The 27,670-nt window shown below is 47.7% G+C and overlaps 2 protein-coding genes across 21 annotated transcripts in view; one reads left to right on the top strand and one right to left on the bottom strand.

Moving 5' to 3' along the window:
• The window catches only part of NUP98 (nucleoporin 98 and 96 precursor), a 116,136-nt gene extending 111,070 nt beyond the window's left edge, over window positions 1–5,066 (bottom strand). For all 7 annotated transcript variants that reach the window (XM_060605721.2, XM_060605720.2, XM_060605725.2 and 4 more), the window contains exon 1: window positions 4,878–5,066. The gene's annotated coding sequence lies outside the window, so the exon portion shown is untranslated. The remainder of the gene's footprint in view (window positions 1–4,877) is intronic.
• Window positions 5,067–5,245: 179 nt separating this feature from the next.
• On the top strand, window positions 5,246–27,577 carry PGAP2 (post-GPI attachment to proteins 2). Of its 14 annotated transcripts, none has more exons than XM_060605744.2 (9): window positions 5,246–5,481; window positions 14,018–14,038; window positions 16,922–17,096; window positions 21,090–21,164; window positions 25,123–25,375; window positions 25,518–25,624; window positions 26,091–26,153; window positions 26,247–26,355; window positions 26,565–26,775. In XM_060605744.2, the coding sequence occupies exons 3-9, from the start codon at window positions 16,932–16,934 to the stop codon at window positions 26,693–26,695; spliced, it is 903 nt and encodes a 300-aa protein (XP_060461727.1). In that variant the 5' UTR covers window positions 5,246–5,481; window positions 14,018–14,038; window positions 16,922–16,931; the 3' UTR covers window positions 26,696–26,775. The 14 variants fall into 14 exon arrangements, with proteins under 14 accessions (XP_060461727.1, XP_060461725.1, XP_060461730.1 ...); XM_060605742.2 differs by having other exon boundaries at window positions 21,090–21,258; XM_060605735.3 differs by lacking the exons at window positions 5,246–5,481; window positions 14,018–14,038 and adding an exon at window positions 14,067–14,382.
• The last annotated feature ends 93 nt before the right edge of the window (window positions 27,578–27,670 follow it).

Below are 27,670 nucleotides of genomic sequence, written 5' to 3'. Positions count from 1 at the left end.
GAAAGAGTGTGGGAATGAGTGAGGGAGGGGCGGAGAGAGATGGAGAGAGATAATCCAAGCAGGCTCCAGATCCCACAAATCTCAAGTTCATGACATGAGCCGAAATCAAGAGTCGGATTTTTTTTTTTTTTAATGTTTATTTTTGAGAGAGAGACAGAGCACGAGCAGGGAAGAGGCAGAGAGAAAGACACAGAATCTGAAGGAGGCTCCAGGCTCCTCTGTCAGCACAGAGCCCGACTCGGGGTTGGAACTCATGGACCGCAAGATCATGACCTAAGATGAAGTCAGATGCTTAACCAACTGAGCCACCCAAGTGTTTCACATCTTTTTAATACTCCGTGATTATTCTTTGAGATGAAATGGGAAATACTCAAAAGCACTTCTTGTAAATGGAAACACAAGGGCTATCTCAAAGAAAAACACTTGTGTGATTACCTGAGTAGAAAGCTGAACCAGCTGATTTTTTCATGAAACACCATTTTTACTTCAGAGAATAAATGATAAACTATGGTTATTGAGACTTGAAACAAAAATTAGAATTATGTCTACCACTATGAGCTTGCCAACTTCCCAATTCTTAAAAGACTTAGCTGATGAGATGGGTGGAAATGTTAACAACTTTATAATTAAATTTGTCAACATTTGGAAGAGGTACATAACCCGGTGAACCAATAATTTCTAAATGATCAATGTATGAAGTCATAAAATCATGCATGGTAAACATTCAAAGTACAAGACAGACCAATGAATTTTAATGTAACACTGTACAAAAGTTCAATAATATGGTTTCAGATTCCATATTGCAACAAATCTTTAGAAACGTGTTAAGTATAGTGTCAAAGGAGAATACCTACAATTACTTGAAAAGGTTATTAAAACATTCCTCCCTTTGGGGCGCCTGGGTGGCGCAGTTGGTTAAGCGTCCGACTTCAGCCAGGTCACGATCTCACGGTCCGTGAGTTCGAGCCCCGCGTCGGGCTCTGGGCTGATGGCTCAGAGCCTGGAGCCTGTTTCCGATTCTGTGTCTCCCTCTCTCTCTGTCCCTCCCCCGTTTATGCTCTGTCTCTCTCTGTCCCACAAATAAAAATAAAAAAAGTTGAAAAAAAAAAAATTTTTTTAAAAAAATTAAAAAAAATAAAAAAAAAAAATAAAAAAAAAAAAAAACATTCCTCCCTTTTCTGTATGAGGCAGGATTTTCTTAACATACTTCAACCAAAACAACTTATCAACTATCTAATGCAAAAGATCTGCAAATCCAGTGGTCCTCTATTAAGCCTGACATCAAAGAGATTTACAAACATGTAAAACAACCCCACTCTCGGGGTTCATTTTTTAAATGAAATTGTTAACAAATGAGATTATTTCTTTAAGTCAATAAATCTTTAAAACTTTTAATTTGTATGGGGTACCTGGGTAACTCAGTCGGTTATGCGTCCAACTTTGGCTCAGGTCATGATCTCACAGCTCGGGAGTTCAGGCCCAGTGTCAGGCTCTGTGCTGACAGCTCAGAGCCTGGAGCCTGCTTCGGATTCTGTGTCTCCCTCTCCCTCTGCCCCTTCCCCGCTCACCCTGTCTCTCTGTCTCTCTCAAAAATAAATAAATATTTAAAAAAAAATTTTTTTAATTTTAATTTTCTAGTGCAGTAAATAAGAGTAGATATAACCCATATAAACAAAGGCTCTCTGGAGTATTCAATAATTTTTAGAAGTATAAAGGAGTCCAAAGACCTCAAATTTTGAGAACTGCTGTACTAGAGTATTCCTACTGCCTCCTTCTAATTCATTTGCCAGATTCCAGTTTGACATCTTCCAATTTACACTACTACTCACCAGCTTAAACTCACTCTTAGTATCAGACTTAGGTAATTAGAGCTATATTTTAAGAAATAATTTTCATTTCTCTACTACAAAACTGCATTACACTGAATTAAGTACAAACTCTTCAATATGACAATTCAGTGTCAGTACAAAAGGACAAGACTTCTGATCAATGCGTATTCATATGACATCAAATGTATCAGTAATATGAAAGATAATGGAATCCCACAGCATCACATTTAATCGCATCAATTCAACTACAAGCTCTTTTGCCCTCTTCCACAAAAAGAGAACTAGATATTGCTTTATTTACCCAATGGCCTATCCCCTTTCAAAAAGACCTTGATTTCTATCCCAGAGAAAGGGAGGCTACCATGGAAATAAAAGAAACTAAAGAAAGTTACTCTAGGACTCTCAGCTTTTCAGCTGCCTGATACCAGATTTTGACAATTTAAGGGTTTTTCAAGGACAGTTTGACAAAATGTAAGCATCTGTACAGCTGACTTTACAAGCATACACTAGGTAAGATAAAGGTATGACTTTACTGAAATACTGGTAATGTATTCTCAAGAGCAGTGATCTCCCAATCCAGGCAATTTTGCTTCCCAGTGGACATCTAACAATGTTTAGAAACCTTCTTAATTGTTACAACTTGGGGAGGGGGTATTATGGATATCTAATGGGTAGAGGTGGGGAATGCTGCTAACTATCCACCAATACACAACATAGCTCCCAGACAAAAAGAATTATCTGGCCCAAAATTTCAACAGTGTTCAAGATGAAAAATCTTCTCTAGAGACATGTGATGCCAAATACTTAGGTTCAATTCCAAACCCAAAGAAATACACCAAATTCTCAAAAACCGTTGTTTACATGCCTTGCCTCTAATATTTATATTGTTAAATTAATTTCTTTCTAACCTTTCAACAAATTGCATAATTACAATGCTCTATGTAATACAATGTGCTCTCTATTGGAAATTAAACATCAGAACTACTATCCCTTACTTCCTAGGTTCATTGCTACAATAAAAATATCACAATATCACAAAAAAATACCCAATTTCTTCCAAGCCGTAAATTTGGTTCCCTAAAAGTTCTATTTGCTCTTAACTATCTATGAGCTAGTAGACATGAATGAAGTCAGATACCAAAGTACCATGTAACATACAAACAGTATGGGTCATCTTATCTAGGCCCCATATTTCAGGAGCACACATATACTCAGTCTTTTTATAGACTATTTTTAGGTTTAACTGCTCCATATTTGTTTATCCCTTCAAGGAAAAACTACTTGGCCTACTATGTGCCAAGCAACTTGAATACAAAGACAAAAATATTTACCACAGTCTAAATAAGATAAACAGCTAAAATACAAAATGATTTGTGCTATAAATAGAAGTATCAAATAAGTGTTAGGGAAGCTTACAGGAGACAGAATGCCAGGAAAGGCTTCCCAGAAGAGGGTGACGCTTGAACTGAGAAAATGTCACAGAAAATACACGGTTCACATCTCAGTGTTTAAACTACTACTCCTCTGCTCTTATGCACTAGTTTTCAGTTTTTGCTTCATCATCTAAACAAGAGCAAAGTGATGATCTGACCAATGTAAATAGATCAAAGTGGCAACTTTCAATTCAATTTCATCCAATCTTAATGAAGAGTCAAAAAATAATTCTATCAAAGTATTTCCCAGTACCTCCAATTTGTCCAAGTTGTTTTTTTTTTTAATATCCTAACTTCTTCCTCCAAGTAAACATACCATCTGTCACCCAGTTAACCAGCACTTTTCTGAATTTATAAGACTGTCAGAGATCATGATCACTGCTCTTTTCTTTCTTCCAGTTAGTTTCCTCTTCCGAACACAGTTTCATTTTCTCATCTTAGTCTACTGCAATACTTTGAATTCTGTACCAGAAAGGAACCATGAGTTCCGAGGTACCAGAACTACAAAATAACTGCTGCCTCTCTTTCTAAGCCTTGTCTATATTTCTTGCTTTCTATTCCAATGCTTCTGTGAGCCACTAACTGGACTCTCTTCTGAGTCCCCAGCAGCTGATACAAATAAAAATTTCAGATTTGAAACAGGAAGCTAGCCAAAGACATGTATGTAGTCCTATCGATTCGTTTCCAATACGTTACATCATTGACATTCTTTAACCAACTTTTGAGTTCTCATAGTTTAGGTTAGGGTACCGCATATGAAGCTTCTGCCTTACTATGAACAGACCTGGTAGCAACCAGAACGGAAACGCTAGTGAAGACTGCTGCCAACTACCGAATGCCCCCCCACCCCTGCCGCCAATAAATGGGAGGCTGGAACACCCAAGGAGAGTGATACACGAGAATATTTTCTAGACTGAGTCAGATCTGGTATTCACTAATCCCGTCCCTTCTCTGGGCCTCAGTTTCTCCATCTATAAAACTTGCTAGTGACGTACAGTAGGAGGATTGGCTTAATTTCTAAGGTCCTTCCGGCTACAGTAATCCAGATATCCCATCTTTCTCATCTAGTTTTACAAAGAACACGTGGGAGGGCAAAAAAATAACCTTTTACTCCACTAAACCGACCTTAATTCTCAGATATTGTTTTAAAAAGCTAACAAACTCCTGACCCACCCACCCTAAACCTCGGGCAAACCTTGGCAAGCCGTGAAGTAGCCAAGACAAATTGAAGCCCATCCCACACTACGGTCAAGAAAGTGCTGGGGAGACCCTAGTCAGGGAGTTAAGACGCGGCCCCCGCAAAGGGCCCGCCCACCTAATCACAGCCAGGCAAATGAATGAGTACCACCAGATACACGGACGCTCCTCCAGCGCAGGCTGCAACTGGAGACCCCGGGGCCCATACTCCACCGATATTGATTCCCTCCCAGCGCCTGAGGAGCCCGGCCTTGGGGCCGCAGGGTCGCGGGCCCCGCCCCCTCCCTCAGGGCAGTAGGTGCGCGCCGGGGCGCGAGACTTCGGCGAGGAGGCCTGGGACGCCCCGCGCACCCGCCCGCCCTGAGGAGAGGAGGAGCCTGACGGTCCCGGGCCGCCACCGCCCCGGGTCCCGACTTACCGCGGTGCGGTGGGGCAAGGGAGGTGTCAGGAGTGAAGGCCTAGGCCCGTCCACCACCCGCCGCTCAGAGAGCAGCGCGCGGCCGCCACGAAACCGTCGCCGCCGCTACCACCACCGCCACCGACCGCCGCTTCGGGCGCAGCGCGCAGAGGGCCCGACTGCGTCACACGCCGCCCGCCGTCAGAGGCTCGCTCCCGGCGCTCCGCCCTCGCTGTCTGAGCATTGGCAGAAGCCGCCGCCACTCTAGGCCCGCCCTGTTATTCATTGGGCAACGAGTCTTTTGAAACCGAACGTGAGGGCGGTCTTCGGGAGAAAAGGAGAGGGGGAAGAGGAGGGACAGCGGAGTTACGGGGAGGGGCGGGGAGGGGCGATGGGAGGGACATGGAGTCCCGCCCCTCCCTGCCGAGATTGGCTGGAGGAGTCGTGACGTCATACAGGGCCCCCCTCGAAGTGGGCTTGTGAGTGGCTGCGTGGGGGTGCATCGGGCGGGGTGTGGGAGAAGAGTGGTGACGCTATACAGAGGCTCCGCCCCCTTCCTTGGAGCCGAGACAGTCGGGCTGCTGAAGCTCGGGCCAATCAGAGGGGAGGCTCCAACGATGGCATGGTAACTATTCTACCCTTTCCTTGTCCCAGTCCGCGGGCGGTGATGGGAAGGCTTCCCCGTAGTCCTGCCCGCACTTCCTGGCCAGACCACGTGCGGAGCTGGAGGGCCCTCCTGGGAGGTCTGTCTCTCCGTGTAGCTTGCCTGCAGCTGCTACGAGGCCCCAAAACCTGGCCTCCTGGTCTCCCAACCCATGCCGGCCCCATCACAACCTTTCCTTCTTTGAATCTCCCTAATGTACGCTATGAGCATGCCGTGAGGGAATGGCTCAACATGGGATTTGTTACAAATGAGGGTTCTTGGAACTTCTTTCACACCTGCACTTTAGGAATTCCTATTTATCTTAAAGGCCTGGTTCAAATGTTCCTGCCTTCTCTGGGATACATTCCCGGATCTCTCTGAGGAAGTTTGGCTAATGCTTGGGCAGGCCTCTGTTACAGCCTTGTCACTTTGTATCCTATTATTTTCCTGTCTTCTGTGCTCAGGCTCTTAGAAGTCAGAGCTGCATTTTATTCATTGGGGTTTCTTTCTCCCGTGGCCTAGCCCAGGACAGACGCTTGATATTACAAGGGAGAAGGTTGAGCATATTCTAGAAACTAGACCTAGTGACTGAGGGTCCCATGCAGAATAGCAGGGACTATGCTCAGAAAGCAAAACCTATTCAGACTACCTCTCCACCACCACTTTTTCCTGGAACATCAACACAGAATTGAAGTGGGCTCTGCCCAAAAGTAGATAAATTTAAATCCCTCTGAGTGTTCAGTGGTAGCGAGGTATTACAAATAATTGACTAATTTGTCCAAAAGTGGAATGCTTGTAAAGATGAAATAAGATAACAGTAGAAATCTGATACATTGTAGGTGCTCAGTAGATGCTCAAAGGAAGAAACAAATAAATATGTGGATGGTCAAATAGTAAAGCTAGTTTAAACATCTGACTCCAGCCACATTCCCCCCACTCCTGCATCCAAATATCCCTCCCTTTCATCCTCCCTTTCCTGTGTTCTACATTGGAAAGTCATTAGTTCTCCCTGGATAGTTTACTATAGCTTCCTCACTGACCTACAGAACATTTGATTTCTCACCCTCCAATCCTGAAACCCAAATATGATTAAACCTCTCCTCCACTTATTTATTCTGGTGTCCCTAAGCCCAGGCACAAAGTATAGGTGCACATTAAATGTTTGATGAACGGATGAATGACTTTCTTAAGTAGAATAGTAGTAGAAGTGTGAGACTTTTGAGTTAGGGAACCCTGAGTTTAAACCTGAGCCCAACCATTTATTGGCTATGTCAACTTGGGCAAAATTTTAACCCCTAAGCCTCAGTTTCCTTGTCTGTAAAATGAGGGTAACAACTGTAATTGCCTTTAAGGTTGTCGAGAGAATTAAATGAGATAAAGCATTTAGTATGGGACCCAGTATACAGTAAGCCCTCAATAAATGATAATTATTCCTATTCTTTAAAAATGTCAAGGAATTCCCATTCTAACTATTCTAAGACATTGATTCTGACACAGAAATGGCTCCCAGAAATATGTTTTAAGTGATTAAGTAAATACATTCAGGTCAAAGTGCTGGCAGGTATGCAGGAGCTGAGATCCTTAAATAGGATCCCACATACTTGTGGGAAGACTGGAGGAAGAGACATTAGATGAGGAGTGTGGCAGGGAGCAATTTCCTATGACCATGGTGATTTCTAAATAGAAGGACCTCTTGTTAGATACTCTGGTAGGTATGTGGCCCACATGCTCATCATTCCCAGGTACTTCTGCCCTCGGAAGGACTTTGTGGACCACATACTCTCACTCTGTCTAATTCTCATAACCCCTTCTAGTCTCTTCATTCCTTCTTCACCTCTAAAGAAAAGAAGTTTGGTGCATGCTCACAAAAACTTGCTGAGCCAAACCCTCTCTTGGGCTTCAGGAGCCCAAGAAGTCCACAGCTTAACACTCTGCTCTGGCCCAGAGAGACAAAGCAAAGGAAAGTCCAGCTTTCCTGGGAAACCCCAGTCTCTCACATACATACTCTGAGAACTCACCCTATGCAGCTTTGAAGGATTGGTGCTCAGAGCGGAGACAGGACCCATAAGGACTGAAGAATCGGGGAAGGGCAAGAGACTTCCTTTTAGAGTGAGGGCCTAGATTTCTTTCTTTTTTTTTTAAATGTTTTTAAATGTTGACTTATTTTTGAGAGAGAGAGCGAGAGAGCATGAGCAGGGGAGGGGCAGAGAGAGAGAGAGAGAGAGGGAGGGAGACACAGAATCCAAAGCAGGCTCCAGGCTGTGCTGACAGCTCAGATGTGGGACTCAAGCTCACGAACCATGAGATCGTGACCTGAGCGGAAGTTCGAAGCTCAACCGACTGAGCCACCCAGGCGCCCCCTAATGGTTTAGATTTCTTAGGTGGTGCGTAGGAAAGAGTGACAGAGTTGGAGTCAAACAGCTAAGTTTAAGTACCAGACTTCCTACTTTTTAGACCTTGCACAAATTATTTAACTGTTCTGTGACCCAGTTTTCTTGTCTATGAAAAGGCACAAAAATTCCCATGTTGTAAAGTGATTGTAAATGTCAAATAAGGGAATTTGCAATGGACTGGGCACATGTTTGACACACAGTAAGCACCCAGTAAATGTTGATTTCCTTCCTCTTTTTCTACAACTGAAGGGAGGGATGATGTTTATAAATAGCATATAATTAGATTTTTATAAATCTTATGTGAATACCTTTGACTTTAAACTAGAGCATTTAGTCTATTACACTTAACAAATTTATTGGTATATTCAGAATTTAATCTAACATTTTCTATTTGTCCTACTGTTCTGTTTCTGGGTTTTTCCTTAATTTGTTTTTCATTTTAGTTCTTTTGTAATAATAACCTCCATTTTTTGAGGTGCAGTCCTGCCAGATTGTTTTAATTGAGATATAATTCACATAATATAATATTTACCCATTTTAAGTATAGAATTCAGAGGGTTTTAGTATAGAATTCAGAGGGTTGACCCTTTAACAACATGGGTTTGAAGTGTGCAGGTCCATTTATATGAGGATTTTTTTTTCAATAAATACAGTACTGTAAATGTATTTTCTCTCCCTTATGAGTTTCTTAATAACATTATTTTCTCTAGCTTACTTTATTGTAAGACTACAGTACATAATACATACAACATACAAAATGTGTGTTAATTAACTGTTTATGTTATCAGTAAGGCTTCTGGTCAACAGTAGGCTCTTAGTAGTTAAGGTTTTAGGGAGTCAAAGTTATACATGGATTTTGGACTGTGTGGGTCTAGTGCCCCTAACCCCTGTGTTGTTCAAAGGTCAACTATATTCATGAAGTTGTGCAACTATCACTACTATCTAATTCCAGAAGATTTTCATAACCCCAAAAAGAAATCCCAGACAATTAGCAGTCATTCCCCATTTCCCCCTTCCCCCAGCCCCTAGCAACTACTAATCTACTTTCTGTCTTGATGAATTTGCCTATCTGAACATTTTCTATAGATGGAATCATACAATATGTGGCCTTTGTGTCTGACTTCTTTCACTTAACATAATGTTTTCAAGGGTCATATGTGTTATAGCGTGTATCAGAATTTTATTCCGTTTTATGATAGAATAATATTCCATTTTATGGATATGCCATATTTTATTTATACATTCATAAGCTGATGGCATTTGAGTTTCTACCTTGTGGCTACCATGAATAATGCTGCTATGGACATTTGTGTATAAGTTTTTTATGGACATATGTTTTCAGTTCTCTTGTGTTTATACCTAGGAGTAGATTTATGGGGTCCTATGGTAACTCTATGTTTAACTTTTAGAGGAACTACCAGACTGTTTTCCAAAGTGGCTGTACTATTTTACATTCCTATTAGCAATAGATGAGGGTTCCAATTTCTCCTCATCCTTGCCAATACTTGCTATATTCCTTTTTTTTCAATTGTAGCCATCCTAAGGGCTATGAAGTGACATCTCATTGTGGTTTTCATATACATTTCCCTAATGACTAATGATATTGACCATTTCTTCAAGTGCTTATTTTCCATTTAAATTTCTGCTTAGAAAAAAAATATGTACATATGTATTTTTTTTTAGAGAGAGAGCGTGTGTGCGCACAAGTAGGGGAGAAGGGCAGAGGGGGAGAGAGAGAGAGAGAGAGAGAGAGAGAGAGAGAGAGAAGGAATCCCAGGCAGGCTCCATGCTCAGTGCTGAGGCCAACATGAGGCTCAATCCCACGACCCTGAGATCATGACCTGAGCTAAAATCAAGAGTCAGCCACTCAACTGACTGAGTCACCCAGACACCCCTAAATCTCTGCTCTCTTAACATTCTTTTGGATTATTTCATTTTTCTCTTGTACCAGCTTGGAAATTAAATTCTCTTTTTATATTATTTTAGTGATCTCCCTAGAAGTTCCCATATGCATTCCTAAGTGTGCTATTAATGAACACCTTTATGGTACAGTTTGCCAAGATGGAGGGAAAAAAAAACATCCTAGGTCAGAGGAACAGAGAGAAAAAAGATGTAGGACCAAGAAAGAGCTCAGTATATCCAGAGGTACAAACTAGGATTTCATCCTAGAAGTGATAGGGGAGCCAGAGAAAGTTGAACAATGAAGAACAAAATATACAATGAAGATTTAATTACTATTTGAGGCAGAATGGGCCTACAGCAAGATGGGTGTGCCTAGGGTGGATAGTTTAAAGTCATCCAAGGAGGATGCCTCTGCTCTGTGAAAAAGATCTCTAGGAAGAACAAAGAACAACCCTGGAAGACTTTCCTGAGGCTGCCCAGGAGGCAGGGTCGGAGTTTGGCCTGAAACCGGGTATCTTTAGCACTGCGTCCTTGCCTCTTTACCTATCCCTAGCCATGCTTATTCTGCCTCTACCCCTACAACAGTGGTCTTTCCTCAAAGGCTTTTCTTACAGTTCCTAAATCTCTTCTTGATACATCCAAATCCTGTCCATCCTTCAAAACCCAATTCAATTAAATCAACCCTTCAATCAAATATTTTCTGGGCTTCCTTTGTGTCTATCTCTGGCCTAAGCTGAGAGATTCAGAAATAAATGGAACAGGTGAGGGTTCCATCCTTAAATGGGTTTCCAGGAAGGAGAGGGGAACAGACACTTAACAATAATTTCACTACATTGTGGTCAATCCTAATAAAGGTGTGATGGACTTCTAATGCTTCCTGTGGAGTGGGGAGGTAGGTGAATCATGGTGCTTAGGGAGAGATAAGGAGGAAGTTGAGCAAAGCTCATGGAAAAAATGAGCGTAGCTAGAATGTAAAATATGTGTTTGCTAGAGTAGAGGATGGCCAGATAACGAAGGATGATGAATACCACACTAAGGAATTTGCTCTTGATCCTAAATGCCATAGGGAGTTGCTAAACAATTTGCAGCAAGAGAGGCACATGATCAGATCTGTATGGTTTTTTAAAATGTTTATTTATTTTGAGAGAGAGAGAGAGAGATAGCAAGCATCAGCTGGGGAGGGACAGAGAGAGAAGGAGAGAGAGAGAATCCCAAGTAGGCTCTGTGCTGTCAGCACAGAGCCCGATGCAGGGCTCGATCTCACAAACCATGAGATCATGACCTGAGCCAAAATCAAGGGTCAGACACTTAACCGACTGAGCTACCCAGGCACCCCCAGATCTGTGTTTTAAGAAGAGCCAATGTGGCTGTAAATGGGGAGGATGATGAAGAGATAGAAGAGCAAGGAAACCAGTGAAGCAGAGCCTCAGGAAGCTTTCCTTAACAACTACATCCCACATTCACTTTTCTTCTGCTTCTCACCTCTGTACTGCCTCCATGCTACTGCGGGCTGGAGCATCCCTGTAAATAAATGCTCAGTCAGCTTGGGGAATCTAGTATGTGTGTGTGGACAGGGGGAGTGGAGCAGTGACTGTGGCCAAAGCTGGACAATATTGGTGCTATTTCAGGCACAGGCCTCTCTGAGGTATGTCCAGGCACAAGGCAAACCAACCAGGAGGACAGGAGACACTGGAAGGTTTCAACGGCAGCAGCAGCAACTACTTGGATTACAGACAAATGCTGATTCAGCAAACACTGACTGCCCACTGAATTGAAGGCAAGACTAGAAGCTTAGATGCTTGTTCAACTTCTTTATCTGTAAAATATATTCCATCAAATTTACCTCACCAGATTATTAAGAGGATTGAATAAGAAAGTGTACATAAAGTTCCTCGTAAGTTGCCTAGTAAGAACTCATTTTTCTACTTTTCCTCACGTAAATCAAGGTGATAGGCTTTGGAACTGACAGAAGAAGAAATAGATTCAGAGAGGGTCAGTGATGGCTGAGGTCACACAGTTCAGAAAAGGCTCAGTCTTGGGGTGCCTGGGTGGCTCAGTCGGTTGAGCGTGCGACTTCAGCTCAGGTCATGATCTCGCGGTCCATGAGTTCGAGTCCCACGTTGGGCTCTATGTGGATAGCTCGGAGCCTGGAGCCTGCTTTGGATTCTGTGTCTCCCTCTCTGCCCCTCCCCTGCTCATGCTCTGTCTGTCTCACTCTCAAAAATGAATAAATGTTAAAAAATAAATAAAAAAAAAAAAAAGAAAAGGCTCAGTCAGGACAAGTTCAGACCATAGCTTCCACATCTCATCACAATAGCCAGGGTGTCTTGAGTATCTCCTGCATACCTGGCACACTGCTGTTTTACCTCACTTAATCCCCAGGACAACCTTGTGCTGTGGATATTCCTAAAACCATTTTACAGATGAGGAAACTGAGATTCAGGACTGTATGGTGAATTGCCCAAATCACCAAAGAATTAATGGCAAGATTAATGCACCTCAAGTTTCAGGCATTGGGGGTAGTCTAGAGGCACAGAGAAGGGACCCAGCCTCAGGGAATGGTATTTAGGGCCAAAGGAACAGACAAGGAATAGGGTCAGGGAATAAAGACAGGGAATAAAGGCCAGGAGCAAGCATCTGTATGTTGGAGGTAGACAAAGAAGATGACACAAAGCCCTGAGGTAGAAAACCTACATCTAATCATTGAAACTAAAAGGAGGTGGTTCTTTTAGTACAGTCTTACTAATTGTTCATTTGCCCTGGAACCCTAAAGCACAGGGTGGAGAGGAGTTCAAAGTCACTAGAATAGGACATTGTCCCGCCAGACTTGGAGCCTCCAGGAGTGAGTTATCTCTGGGTCTGCCACCATTGCCCAGTCAGGGCCTGCCACAGAAAGGGCTAGGCTGAGTGAATGAACAAGAATGAATGCATGAAAAAGATCTCTGGTAAGTTAATCAAATTTAAGCTTCTGTATCCACCTGCAAAGTGGTGAGTGTAGCTACCTTGTGGGATTAACATTATACAGTTGACTCTTGAACAATGCAGGGGTTAGGGGTGCTGACCCCCCCCCCCGCCCCCACACAGTAAAAACTCCATGTATAATTTTTGACTCCCCAAAACAACTACAAATACCCTACTGTTGACTGGAAGCTTTACCGATAACAAACTATTGATTAACACATGCTTTGTATATGTTTTATATGACATATTCTTACAATAAAGTAAGCTAGAGAAGAGAAAATGTTATTAAGAAAATCATAAGGAAGAGGGGGCACTTGGCTGGCTCGGTTGGTAGAGCGTGTGACTCGGTCTTGGGGTTGTGAGTTGGAGCCCCACATTGGGTGTGGAGCCTACTTTAAAAAACAAAATAATTTTTTTTTCTTAAAACCATAAGGGAGAAAATATACATTTATAGTACTGTGCTGTATCAAAAAATCCACGTGTAAGTGGACACGTGCTGTTCAAACCCGGGTTGTTCCAGGTTGTTCTATATAGGAAGGGATTAAGGGAATGACCTCAGGTGCGGGACTCCAATCCTGTTTCTGACATTTATAGCTGTGTGAATAGGTAACATACCTTTTCTAAAACAGGGATGTTAATAGTATCCATCTCATGGAGTTTTTATAAGGATCAAATGGGATAATGCATAAAAAATAGAAAAGTGCCTGGAAAACAGAGGGTGCTCAAAATGTGCTATTACTGTGGGGATATATGACTAGGAAAACTGTGGTGGTAACTACGTCTAGGTCAGAGGTCTTCACCCCCTGCAGGTGCTCTGGCAACCCCAAGAGTCTTCCTCGGGTTCCTTCAGGGGTCAGTCTGGGTGGGGAGGGAACCCTGTGGGCTGGGTTGGTTTCTGCGGATCAACCCTCTCGTGGTGGGGCAGACCCAGGACTGGGGAAAGGAGAGCCTTGCTCTGTTATGTCAGGACAGGGCGCCCTCTCCTGATCAAAGCCGGGAACAGCTCTGGCCCCGAGTTTTTGGGGTGGGCCTCCCTGATCTCTCTACCTATAACGTGCTCTTCCCTTTGCTGAATGCCGGGAATCGGCTACGGGGAGCAAAGTTAGGGGGAGGGGCGCTGAGGCTGGGGCAAAACTGTTTTAATGTTTCAGAAGGGCGAGGCCGGATAATTCGGCTAGAATGGGGACGTGGGCAGGAGACACCGAGACTAGAAAATTAGAGAATTCGGGGCTTGTTGAACCAATTTTATGTTCTTTCAACAGGTGATGGAACGCCGCTGAGAGGTAAGGTGACAAGGTGGCTTATCCAACGTGTCAAACCCAGGGGTCCAGGGCTCTTCCGGCTGCCCCCACGCAACAGGAATTAGTGGGGCAGACCAGAGCTAGAGAGGCATGGCACAAGGGGACACCGGATCAAGGCGGAGAGCCAAGGGTCCAGGTCCGCAGAAGTGGGGAGGGGCCAATGGAGGATCTGGGCGCAGTTTCCTCCCCAAGCGCGCTGGCCCCGCCCCCGCCGTTCCCGCTCCGGCCCGCCCCCGGCCGCTTGCCCCAGGCCGGGCCTGGGCTCCCCTCGGGTTCCCCCAGCGCCCGGCCTGCGCCGGCGCGGCCTCCTCGCCGCCACAGCCTGGGTGAGTATGGGGATGGGTGTGACGGATCGCGGGGCAACCCCACTTGGGGGAGCTCCGCCACGAGGTCCAGCTTTCTCACCGCCCAGCCCCAAGGTGCTGGTGCTTGCCCAGGATCTGCTGCTGACTTCTGAACTAACCCTTTACCCCTCCTGCTCTCCCACATGGTGCTGGCTGTGCACTGATTGAGCTCTCCTTCATTCTCCAGGGTCTGCTGATGGGGATTTCTCTTTAGATGCCAGGGATGTAGGTGTTGGGTGTCTCTGGAACCCGATAGAGTAATTTCAAATTACACCTCTTCCATTTATTAGCCTGTGACCTTGGGCAAGTGTTTTTAACCTCCTTGAGCCTCAGTTTCCTGTTCTGTAAAATGGAAATACACAGGCTATATAGGGCCTGCCTCATAGAATTATAGTGAGGGTTAAAAGAAACAAGGTATGTGGAGCATTAAGCAGGGTGCCTCATACTCAGAAGGTACCCAGTAAGTATGGATTCTGGCTGGAGGCTGAGAAGATCTCTGGGACCTTTGGAGATAAGGTAGGGGTACTCCTAAGAAAGCAGTTTCCAGCTAAGTAGTACGTATGAAGAAGTTAGAGCTGACTGGGACTGAAGAGCTGCCCTTCAGGTAGTGAGCTCCCTGTCCTGAGGCCTGGAGAAGTAAAATGACCATGTTGGAATGGTCATATTAGTAATCTAAACCACATGATCTTCATGTTGCACAACTGTGGAAAAAGACCCAGAGTGGTTAGATGACTTGCCCAAGGTCACACAGCTAAAAGAGGAGCCAGGCATACCTCCAAGCAGTGGAACAGATTGTTCCTCCAACCTCTTTACCCACCCCCTGCCTCAAGCAGTGCCTATTCATTTCCTGAGGATCTGTTCTTCAGTTTGGGCATCCCAGTGGTTCCCGAGGCTTCTAGAGCCACTGGCTTCAGAGAGGGGACTAGTGCTGCTACAAGCACCAAATCAGGGTTTGGGCTGGGTGGGGAAGTCCTTCCCCTTCTAGGGTCTCTAGGGACTTATAGTCCATTTGGGGATGATCCAAGAAATGTGTTCAATTTGGGAGGGGCACCAGCTCCAATTCCAATTCCTCTGGGAGATCCCTGGCTCCTGAAGGCAGAAAAGAAGTTGGGCAACTGGGGCAGGCTGACTAATCGGGCCTAGAAGAGAGGCAGGGTGGGGGAAGATGGAGGAGAACACAGAAGCGTATTCACCTGGTTCTGGAATGCTAGGAGGTTAGCTTCAGGTTCTTCCTGAGGGCGGGGCCAGGAAGAGTTGGGACTTGATCTGGCAAGACCTTTGAGTCCATAAGGGCGGGTTCTTTATGAATCTGGAACCAGCCCTAGTTTGGCCACAAGAAGCGTAAGTTCCAAGGATGGCTTTCTGTCAGGCTCAGCATCTGGCTTTGAGGAAGGGCCTTTCTCTCTCTGCATCTTGGTTTCTCTGCCTTTGCAATGGGGACAGGATTCACTGACTCATCTATATAGGATTTGATTTACCTTTCTTTCTCTAATGACAGGTGCCCCTTCTCTCTCCCCTCCTAATCTGATCTAACCTGACCTTTCTACCCAGAGGTCTGTCCCAGAGACGAAGGGGTCAAAGAAGGCTGGGGCTGCAGTTTGTGACCCTGTGGGCCCTACATCTCCCCACTGCTGGCTCTCCCTTCTAGTTGTTGTGCGACCCTGAGCAGGTTCTTGTTCCTCTCTTAGCCTCAATTTCCCCTCTGTGCACTTAGGGAGGCTGGGCTAGGATTGCTGGTGTATACGTGGTTATTATAGTTGTTAACCTTAGCATCCTCATCTCAGCAGGGAGTCAAAAGTTCTCAGGAGCTTTTACTTCATCTCTGGAGGGGGATGGACAGGCCCCATGGGTTCTGGGAAGCCTCCAGAAGCTGACCAGGCAGCTCTTTCCAGCAAACAGCAAGCCCAGGCCAGCACCAGGCCTGATTCTGCAAAGCCTTTCACCCTCAGAGCACATGAGGCAGCAGGTGGGGACGAGCAGGGGGTCAGGGTTCTATTGGCTTCCATGGAGCCCTCGCTGCTGTGCACTGTGGTGCAGACACACAGAGCCTGGGAAGGGACCGAAGGTACAGAAGGCCCTGGGCCAGTGGGTGAAGCAGGGAGAACTGAAGCCTAGAGGCTCAAAGGCCTGTGAAAGAAGGTGGACTATTCTGTTCACTGGGAGGTTTTAGGGTTGGTTCCTGAAACAAGAGAGACCAGTTAAACCAGCTCCTGTTGTCATAGACCTGTAAAGCCAGGTATAGGGGAGAAGAAACTCTCCCAATCTATTCAGGCTTCATTTTAGCACAGATTTGCTTCATTGTCTTTCCTCTGAAATTGAGGGTGAATGTCCTCTTGGGATTCTGAGTCAATCATCCCCATCCAGGGCAGGAACTGTCCAAGTTTAGGGGCTAGATGGCTTTCTTCTCAGACCCTCCATCCCATGGCTCAGCTAAGCTGAGGACTCAGCACAAGGGCTGGCTTTACCACAGAGTCCCAGCCTTGCTGCCTTGGGCCTTGACAGCATACTACTCCATCCCCAGGTCTGACAAGATGTACCAGGTCCCACTGCCACTGGACCGGGATGGGACCCTGGTCCGGCTCCGCTTCACCCTGGTGGCCCTGGTCACAGTCTGCTGTCCACTTGTCGCCTTCCTCTTCTGCATCCTCTGGTCCCTGCTCTTCCACTTCAAGGAGACTACGGCCACACACTGTGGGGTAGGGCTTGCGAAGTGGGGGGGGGGGGGGTCAAGGAATATCTCATATTCAGGTCCAATTGGATCGATTTTGGATCCTGATTCTGTTGTAACAGGATTAGTGAGCTCTCCAATGAGGTCCATCAGACAAACTGGGTTGCTGGGTACCTGTAAATTGAGGTCTCAGGAATTAGCCTTCTGCCACTTTCCATGGGGGTCATTAGGGCCTGGAGTCATTGAAGTTGGGCAGCCCCAGAATTCAATCCTTACTTCATAGAGGGGCAGATTCAAGAGCCCCCGGGTTTCGTGGGGGATGGAGAGAGAACAGGACTGGGCTAGAGGGTGCTGGCGCCTCTTAGTGTGACACTGTGGGCTGTGGCTGTCTCTGTGAGAATGTGATTATGTATGCATCTGTGTGACTGTAAGGGACGTGACTGTATGTGTCTGGGAGAGACCATATCTGTGTGTGTCTGGATGGGGGCCTGATGATGTGTGTATATATGTGTTCCATATGTGTATATGGGCTATGTTCCCCAGGTAGGCATGTGCCCTCTGAGCAGGGATATGGTGTGCTGGGCCAGGAGGAAAGATGTGAGTTTTCTCTGTAATGTTTCGGGGTAAAGAGGGTCAGACCTGTGTTGACCTCTGTTACACTCCTAATTTCATCCACTGACTCTCTATTACCTGAGACACAGAGACTGAGCCTCAGCTTCCCATGTCTTAAAATGGGGTTGGCAATTCCCGTCCTCCTTCTCAGGAGTAGTGTAGAGCTCCAGATAGAGGAAGCATAGGAAGGTGGTTTGGGAAGTGTGAAGGGTGAGGAGCCGAAGGAGTAGGAGGAAAAGAGATTGTAAGGTTGGAAGGCAGGGCAGGAGAGGAAGAGCCCATGGGCTCTAGGTGGAAAGGAGGCAGGGCCTGGACATGGACCCTTGGAAGAGCATCAGAGAGAGCTCTGAAGGCCCCCAATCAGCTCAGCTTCCTGCCTCCGTATAAGGAGCATTTGCTCCAGAAATAGGACTATGATTAGAAGTGGGGTCTGAATGGCAGTATGGAGTGGGGCCTACTTCTTTTGTTCTTATGACTGGAAGTTTTCTCTCTCCTTGCTTTGTCGATGGGTAGATGTTGGCCTTGAGCGGTAGGCAGCCAGTCTTATGATACCCAGGGCTGGGAGCTGTCAGAAAGAACAGGACTGGACAAAAAGGGGCTGACCAGGTGATCTTGAGGGGGAGGATCGAAAAGGATCCAAACAATGGCTTTTCTTGACCAAGTTTTCACCTTAGATAATGCATCAAATGTTTCTCTCACCTGGTCAACTCCTTTGTATCCTGCAAAACCCTTCTCAAATGTCTCCTCCTTTGAAAAAACGTTCCCTAGCCTCCTTGGGGAAGACTTAATCACTCTTTCCTCTGGGTGCCCACAGTTCCCTGTTTTATCTTTCATACAGTTCTATCATATCATATTTGTATCTCTGTTCCCCATCAGACCAGGAGCTTCTTCAAGGTGGGCACTACATCTGAATCAGAAAGAATTGGTTGAATAAATGAATAGGACCCCCTCCCCCCTGCATCAGCCCCGTGCCCTTTGAAAAGGAAGCCTGAGACCAAGTCTTAGTCCATGCAGAAAATTATATTTGTAAGGCATATGGAATTAAATGGAATAGGCTGTTTGCTTTGCCCCTCATGGCTGGCTCCTGAGGGCTAATGGGATCAGTAAGCCAGCATATCTGGCATACCTATAACCCATTCTTGACATACTAGTTAGGGATCCTAAGGCATAGGTAGTTGCAGGAGGGATACCTGACCACTCTGGGGCAGGACTGAGCTTAGGGACCCAGGTGGTATTGTGTCCCCACTCTCTGGGACTACCATGTTGGAGCCACCTTGGGGCAGCCCAGGTGGATGTATGCTCTGAATTTCTCACCTGGAGTATTCTAGAAATGGCCAACCCTAGAAATAAAAAAAGTAACCTTACTCTAACACATCTGTAATTTAGATGACTCTGTGTTTGCTTGCATATCTCCAGTGATGGGGAGCTTCCTTCCTCTCCAGGCAGCCTATTCTAAGGAGGCTTAGTAACTAACAATTAGCAAGCTCTTTCTTGTAGTGGACATGACATTCTCTTTTTGGTGAATCTCTGCCTTTGCACTGGCTCTGCTTTGGGAGCCTGAGAGCTACTCTCTCTCCTCCTGGCATCAAGCCAGCCCTACAGAGGTGGGATGGCAGTAATGGGGGTAGGGGTCCCCGAGTTTACTCTTATTAGGTAGCATATTTCCAGTTCTTTCAGGCAACCCTCACAGGATGTGCGCCCCTAGACTTGGCCCAGTCGGTCACTATTCTCTTCATATGAGGCCCTGATCTGGGCATAGGTCTTCATATGGCCTGGGTAGCACAGGGAAAAGTAGTACCGTTGCATTCCTATTACTGGCTGTTAGACCCCTGTTAAGGCATCTTGAGCTGAGTTAGCTGTTTCTGCACAGGTCCAGACTGGACACTGATAACCTCATATTTAGGCCCGTCCAGATCTGTCTTGGATCCTGAATGTATTGTTCTAAGATTAGCTAGCTCTCCAATGAGGCCCAACAGACATACATCTGCTTCAACAGAAAGGGGTGAAATCCTATTTTGCTTTCTCCCTTTTCCTTCCCTGAAAACTGCCTGGATCCCAGGATACAACTCTCAAAAGGGTCCCCACCCCCATCCCTGGCAAGGAAGCTGTTGTGGGCTGACTTTAGCCACTATCACTCTTACCTTTGCAGAGTGTTCCAGGGTTTATGATATGGCCTTGTTGGTCCTGGGAGGGCTGTGTGCTTGGGCAGGCGTGGAGATCTGAGCTCTGTGGGCGGGAGGGCAGGCCCTAGAGAGCTAGGGGTGGGACCCTCCAGTCTTAGAATAGTTTCAGTCTGGCTAGAACTCTCAACCCAAGCCCCGGATCCTTCAGCACCCAGTGTGAGTGTTGCTCAGTTCGCGCCCCCTCCCCCATTTCCTTGATGCTGAGCTGGACTAGTGAACTAGGGCTCCCTTAATCGTGGGTGGTATGAGTCCCAAGGGAGGTTTGGTCCTAGGCGTTTGAATACAAAGCCTTTCTGTCTGCCCCCCAGAAGGGAACCCATCTCACAAGTCATGGTAGCTGGGGCAGTCAGGGGTGGGAGGAGGGACTTCTCTGCCTAGCAGGAGAAGGGAGTGGAAGAAGCTAGCTCCCTTGGTTTGGGTCTGTCCTTGCTGGGTCTGGCCCAGCACAATAGGCTCAAGCTGAGTGGAGAAGGTTCCCGTGACCCTCAGATTCCCATAAACTTTGGATTGGGTGACATGGTCTTAGAGAGGAAGGAGAAGCCTCTGCAGGGACCCTGGTATCTTGAGATGATGGTACTGTTGACCTGAGGCTTGGATCATTCTGAGCCTGGGGGTGGGCTGGTTGGCAGCCTGTGGTCCCATTGAAATAGGTTCTGGGCACTCCCACTGTTCCTGGTTGAACTTGGGTGAAGAGGAGGAATGTGGTCAGACAGGGTCAGTGGGAGGGCTTGGACCAGTCTGAGCCAAGGGTCCTTTGTCTAGGTTATGTGACCTGAAGAAAGCCTTGACTTGGGAGCTTTAATCTGTCAAGTGGCTAAAATCTTAGTCCTAATGTTCTATGGAACAGAAGTAATAACCTTTCTACCTCTGATCCTTCTGAGTTGGGTGTGAGAGTCTTGAGATTGAAGTGGCCCATCAAACTCCCATGTCCAGGCCACTGGGAGCCTCTATTCTCCAGGCTCTTTAAGAGGTAGACCTATAGGACCATTGTGCCAAAGGGATTCCTAAGAGCTGACCCTGCCTGACTCAGCTGCTCCCGCCCCATCTCTCTCTGTACCTCCTTACCTTCTGCACTGCTTTCCATTTCCCTTTATGCTCTTTCTACTCTGGCTCTTCCCTATACCCAGAGGAGCCAGCTCTGGAAAAGGCTCCACTTCCCGAGGCCCAGGTGTCCCACCAGGCCCCAAGTTGTGTCCCTCGCCCTGCCTGGGCACCACTCCCTACAGGATGTTCTCTGCGGCCTCCCAGCCCTTGGACCCAGATGGGACTGTGTTCCGGCTCCGCTTCACGGCCATGATCTGGTGGGTCATCACTTTCCCCATGTTCGGCTTCTTCTTCTGCATCATCTGGTCCCTGGTGTTCCACTTTGAGTACACGGTGGCCACTGACTGTGGGGTGAGTGCCAGGCTCCCCCGCACCTGGGTCAGGGCCAGGTCAGGAGATGGCAGTAAGAGTGGAATCAGAGAGTAAGAGAGAAGGCGGAGGGTCAGAGAAAGGGGAAAGGGATAAAGGGATGGTGGGGGGCAAGTCAGAGTTGTGGGAATTTGTGGGGAGAGACTCAGGGAGAGTGGAGTCACAGTCTTCTGAGAGTAGAAGATTACAGAGAGTGACAGGGAGCAGAGGGGAAAGGGGAAGGGAAGGGAAGGCAGTAGGCAAGAGAGGTCATGAGAGGGAGGAGGAAGCTGAAGAAAGACCAGACTGGAAAGGAAGCCAGGACTGGGGAGTTAGACTGGGCCAGGAGCCAGGAGAGGTCATAAGTGGCTTTAACCCAGACTGGGGACGTGGCCTGAGAACACCCCCAGCCCTGCCCTGGAATCTTCAGGCTTGGTTTCTCCCCTGGCAGCCTCGGGCCCCCTAACCTGTGTCCACTCAGGACTCTGCCAGCTAGAAACCCAGATGGACTCCCTGCCTCCAAGAGCAGTCCACCAGGCCTTTCCTGAAGGCCTAGGGGTAGAGGTTCTGTGTCAGAAGGATGGAACTGAACATGGACTTGCCCTTAGCCTCTCATCTTACATGACACAGTCCTAGACACAGACAGTCACAGCACAGTGAAATGGGACTCCTATTGTGATAAAGGGGAACATAAAGAATGAAGGGGAGCATAGGGATCACAGGGCCCAGAAGAAGCACTTAATCCAGCCTAGGTGTTGGGGAAGACTTCCTTCCTGGACCAAGGGGCATTTCTGCTATGGGGGTAAAGAAGGATCTTTGTGAATGCCAGGCTGACAACTTTTGATTTTATCCAGAGGGCAGTGGTGAGCTTTGGAAAGATTTTAAGCAGGAAAGGGACAGGATCAGATTTATGCTTTAGAAGATCATTCTGGCTCCTGAGTGGAGAACAGATTTAAGAGCAGGGGGCAAGAGTAGGGAGATAAGTGAGGAGGCTAGTGCAATAGATCATGCTACTGGGAAGACCAGAGCTAAAATAGGGACTATGAAAGTAGAGAGGCAGGGATGGAGTCCAGAGAAGAGGAGCAGGTTGAATTGATAGGAATGGGAGGTCTTGTTCAGTTGGCAAGGGATGGGGGCAGTAGATAGCAAAGTCATCCATAAGTTTGGGGGACTTTTATCAAAGGAATGAATCTCAATTGGTGAAATCTGAGGTGCTTTGATAGGGAATTTTTTGGACCTTCACCCTTTATACCATGTGACTTTCTGATCTACTGCCCTGCCACAGGTCCACTGAGCCACATCCTCTAGGATGTAGAGGGTTTCTGTTCTTGGGGAAAGGGGTTATGTTCCCACTTCAGTACCCTTAGCTCTGAGCTCATGGGGAGATTTGGGGTGAGCTGGGCACCTGGTCTCTGATAGCTCCTGATGTTGCTGGCATAGTTGGTGAGTGGAGAACTTGTGTGCTTGGGATGGGGGAACATAAATGAATATCTATACTGATTATGCATGTGTGTGCATGCGTGCATGTATATTTGTGTGTGTGGGTGGGGGTAAGAGGAAATCCCTGCTCTCAGCATCCTATCTCCACCCCTAATCTGGGAGGAGCTTATGAGGATGACACCAGTAGCCACAGGGCCCTAAATCTCCCTTCTTCCTGTGGTGTCCTCCCAGATTTTTGCCATCTCTACCATTTACCTGTTTCCCAACATCAGTTAGGGCTCTGGGCTCTCCCAGCCAAGCTTTAAAAAGCTCATGCTGGAGGAAACAGACAAAAAGCTCATGCTGGTCCTGCTCTCCTTAAAGTAGCTGGGATGGAGGCAGGAGTTTTCAGAATGAATATTCTAGGAAACAGAGGCAACACTCCCACTAACCTTACTTAGGGGACCTGCCCAGAGGGGTAGAAAAGTAAGGAGGCTTGGAGGGCTCAGAAGTCTCTGATGAAGTTACAGTTCTTGCCTGTCACTCCCATGCAGGGTTCCCATGTTCAATAACTACATAGCTCACCAGCTATTTGCAGGCTTTTCAGGGAAGTTTGTCTTCTGAAAGCCATCACTTGTACCTGCTGTGTGCTAAACACTGCAGATGCTCTGCATACATCATATTTAATATTCACAATCATCCTGCAAGGTAGGTGGTAGTGTCCCTATTTTGCCAACAAGGAAATTAAAGCTCAGAGAGGTGAAGTGACCTTGAGTAGGTTAATAAAGGCAGAGATGGGATGCAGACCCGGGTTTGTGTGGCTCCAAAGCCTCCATGCTGTCTCTTTACTGATTACTCAGAGTGAGTATCTGAGCCTGGTCTCAAGCTACATGGTATCTCAAGCCATGGCCTTGGGAGCGGCACCCTCTCAGAGAGCTACACTTAGCTTCTTTTGGTAGTGCTGAGGGGAATCTATCTCCTTTTCTGTGAAGGCTGCGAAGCCCCTGGCTGGCGTTACCCCAGGCCCACCTCTGCCCTGTGAGCTGCGTCCACCATTGCCTATGTTCCCAGCATTGATCCATCAGCATCACCATTAGGAGAAAGGAGGGGATCTTCTAGAACTCCATCTCTGAAGACTGGTCCTGCTATAGTCACAGCACGGTCATTCCTTCTCTGGGTCCCTGGGCTCTGGCACTGCTCTGGTTCTTGCTGACAGTCTAAAAAAGTCCACAGAAAGCGAGTGCCATGGACTGGTAGTTTCCAGTCCTGGAATCCTTTAGAAATGCAGATTCTCAGATTCCAGACCCCCAACATCCTCACACAATCCCTGGTTAGTTGTACGCATGTTAAAGGTAGAAGCACTGCTCCAGACCCTGGAGTCTGAGAGATCCTCCTCCTCTCCCTGGCTTTCCTGTCCCCATCTAGACTGTTCTTCCCTCATCCTCTCACCCTCTCACACGAGCAACACACCAGTCCTCGCAGCTGTGTGTTATCTCCTCCTCCTTCCTCAAGGAGGAAGAATAGTGCTCCAGTTCCTGAAGGAATAAGGAGTTCCAGGCTTTGAGAAAGATGAATGGGAGGGATGCACAAGAATAGGTCATTTTCTTAGACTACCCCAGGTTAGGAGCACCCACTTTCTTTCTTTCTCTCTTTTTTTTTTTTAACGTTTATTTATTTTTGAGACAGAGAGAGACAGAGCATGAATGGGGGAGGGTCAGAGAGAGGGAGACACAGAATCCGAAACAGGCTCCGGGCTCTGAGCTGTCAGCACAGGGGCCTGATGCAGGGCTCGAACTCACGGACCGCGAGATTGTGACCTGAGCCGAAGTTGGCGCTCAACCGACTGAGCCACCCAGGCGCCCCAAGCACCCACTTTCTTAAGCATGATCAGGGTGGGGGTACCCTCCTGACCCAGGTCCCCCAGGATCTCACAGTACCCTCTACCACCTTGGCACACCTGCCCAGAAGAGTTAGTAGAACTGAGAGCAGTCAAGAACAGCTCAGGTGGGCCGTGAATCCAGCACGGAAGCTCAGGTGGTCTGTTACTCATCCCTGTCCTCAGGACTGAATCTGGGGTCCTGGGCCATGGAATCTCCCATAGCTCTGTGCTATGGGCTCAGAGAGCATCTGAACCTGTCTACAGCTTCCCCAGCCGTATGTAGGTTCCATGTATAGGGAGATGGAAAAGGTCCAACCAAGTCCCTGCACAAACCCCAGGCTGCCTGGGGAATGAGAACAAGCACATTGGGGGCCGGGACCTGGAAAGGGATGTCTCCCAGGAGAGCTCTCTCTGGAGGTGCCTGAAGGAGGACCTCCGGGCAAGGAAAGGGCTGGAGCGGAGCCTTCTGAGGGCCAGCGTGATTTTGATAGATGGAGAGAAGGATCTCCAGGTGGGTGGGTGGGTGGGGCTGGTGGAGGCCTGCCACCAGACTGGTCACAACTCTCTAGGTGCCCAACTACCTGCCTTCGGTGAGCTCGGCCATTGGTGGGGAGGTGCCCCAGCGCTACGTGTGGCGCTTCTGCATCGGCCTGCACTCAGCGCCCCGCTTCTTGGTGGCCTTCGCCTACTGGAACCACTACCTCAGCTGCGCGTCCCCGTGTCCTGGCTACCGCCCGCTTTGCCGCCTCAACTTTGGCCTCAACGTCGTCGAGAACCTCGCACTGCTAGTGCTCACTTACGTCTCCTCTTCCGAGGACTTCAGTGGGTGTCCACATGAGGGAAGGAGGAGCAGGGGAAGGGTTGGGAAGGGTCGCCCCTGCGCCCTCCCTCACTCAGACCTTCAGAGGGAGGGGTTAGGATGCTTCCTGTAGTGCCCGCTCCCAACCCTCCTCTCTCCCTCCAGCCATCCACGAAAATGCTTTTATTGTGTTCATCGCCTCTTCCCTCAGTCACATGCTCCTCACCTGCATTCTCTGGCGGCTGACCAAGAAGCACACAGTAAGTCAGGAGGTACGGTCTACCCCTAGTGGGGCTCTAAGCAGCCCAGGGGAAAATCAAGGACACCCGTCCTCAGGATGCGGGTAATGGTGAGATGGGAACCAGAGTTCTAACAGGAACCCGGGCTGAGGCTGGGGCTTGGGGATGAGTGGAGGGTGATGGATTGGTCAGAATCTAGGACTGTGTTCGGGTACTAATGGAGACTGGAAAATAGAAGAGATGGAGGCTCCAAATGGGGGTAGAATGAGGGACAGCACCCAGGCTGCAGTGGGTTAGGAACTGTGTCAGGGGTCTGTGGTCTGTAATAACTCCAGTGCCCCTCCTTACCCCCGCCCCCGCAGACACCTTTCTTCTCCCCACAGTATGTGGAGGTGTCAGGTTGGGGGGTGACTCCGAGTAACTTTCATGTTCCATCCTGCTGAAGTGGGAGGGGCAGGGACAGCACTGCTCCTTGGCTTCATTATACTCCCAAACGCAGGAATATGAACATGCCCATCATTCCTGCTGCCCTTGCCTGTGCCCCCTTCCAAAACCAAGGGAGGTAAGACGCAGCCCTCAGGAGTTGGGGCTAAGAGGGGAGGCTGCCCACACATATCCAACAGGCTGCAGAGTGATCAGACAGCCCATCCTCTAGGACCGCAAGTCCTACAACTGGAAACAGCGGCTTTTCGTCATCAACTTCATCTCCTTCTTCACGGCGCTGGCTGTCTACTTTCGGCACAACATGTATTGTGAGGCTGGAGGTGAGGCCAGGCTGGGATCCGTATGGGGTCACAGTGGCTATGGGACAGTTATGATGTTGTCTATACTGTGCGAGATGGCAGTGGCCTTGGGGGCTGACTGCCATTGTGTCTCCTTTGTAGAGATGTGTGGTGGTGGCGATTTATCAAGAGGCCCCTGGGGGGCAGGGGCGGGAGTCTCACCACGCTCTGTTCTTGTGCCCTTGCAACAGTATACACCATCTTCGCCATCCTGGAGTACACCGTTGTCCTAACCAACATGGCGTTCCACATGACAGCCTGGTGGGACTTCGGGAACAAGGAGCTGCTCATTACCTCCCAGCCTGAGGAAAAGCGATTCTAAACCCTTTCTCTCCTACTAGAAAGGAGGAGGCGGTCCACTGCCCAGAAACTAGAAACAAGACACCACTCTGGCCTTCCCCACCCTGTGTCCTCTGTGGACCGTGCTGAAGCTGGGGGAGGGGGAGGAAGGGCAGAAGGGCACAGGACAGGGTTTTAGGTAGCCCTGCTGGCTTCTCTTTTCCCTCACCCCACTTGAAGGCACAGGGACCTTCAAGCAGCATCACCCTTATCCGGAGGCCCCAAGAAGCTGAGCTGTTAGGAGAGCTCCACCATCTGGTGCTAAAAAAAGTCCTGAGGTTTATAACCACCATCGGTTCTTGGCCTTTACATAGCCACCTCTTGCTGAGGTCAGGGACCACTGAGCAGTGGCTGCTACCTGAAAACCACAGCCATTTCTCTCCACGGGGTCATTCACTTGACTGGTGTATGTGATTATTTCCTGCACATGCCCAGGCCTGTGGCCACAGTCCCTTGCTAAGTTTGCCCAGGTGTTCTAGCTCTGACTTCACCTCCTGTTTAGTGTGTACCCCTTCCCCATCTAAGCCTTAGTATGTCCATGCAGGTGGTTGGGGGTAGGAGGGCTGTAGGATCTGTAAGGGCTCTGCCAGTGTGTGGTTCTGACACTACCTTGTGGAGGTAGTGTTCTGTACCTGAGGGATGTCCTGCTCCAGGAAAAGCACTGGCACAGCATTTGTTTTCCTTCCCTTCTGAAATCCGTGGCTCACCGACTCTTCCTCCTTGGCAAAGGTGTAGGGTAGTCAGAGGCAGATTCCTGCCCCAAAATGGGCTCTCTGCTGTCTCCCTGTCCTCCCTGCTGCCCCATGCCCTGACCTCTTTTGGTTGTACATTTTATTTCAAAGGAAAATAAATTTTTTTTTTTTTTTTTGCCAACAGTCTGGGCTAGCCTTACTTGTCTTGGGGCTTGGACTTGTCTTTCTTTAATTGGAACTGAGGTGAGGGACAGGCTCCAGGATGG

Source organism: Panthera onca, chromosome D1 (genome assembly GCF_046562875.1).
Source record: "Panthera onca isolate mPanOnc1 chromosome D1, mPanOnc1 haplotype 2, whole genome shotgun sequence".
Lineage (NCBI taxonomy): Eukaryota > Metazoa > Chordata > Mammalia > Carnivora > Felidae > Panthera > Panthera onca.
This window is presented reverse-complemented; position numbering and strand designations above follow the sequence as displayed.

Excerpts from the sequence above, each read along its gene's own strand:
- PGAP2 (XM_060605733.3), top strand. The coding sequence starts at position 14,217 with ATGGAGGATCTGGGCGCAGTTTCCTCCCCAAGCGCGCTGGCCCCGCCC. Across the intron at positions 26,154-26,246 it reads CCCTTCCAAAACCAAGGGAG|GACCGCAAGTCCTACAACTG; the intron begins GTAAGACGCAGC and ends CCCATCCTCTAG. Across the intron at positions 26,356-26,564 it reads CATGTATTGTGAGGCTGGAG|TATACACCATCTTCGCCATC; the intron begins GTGAGGCCAGGC and ends CCCTTGCAACAG.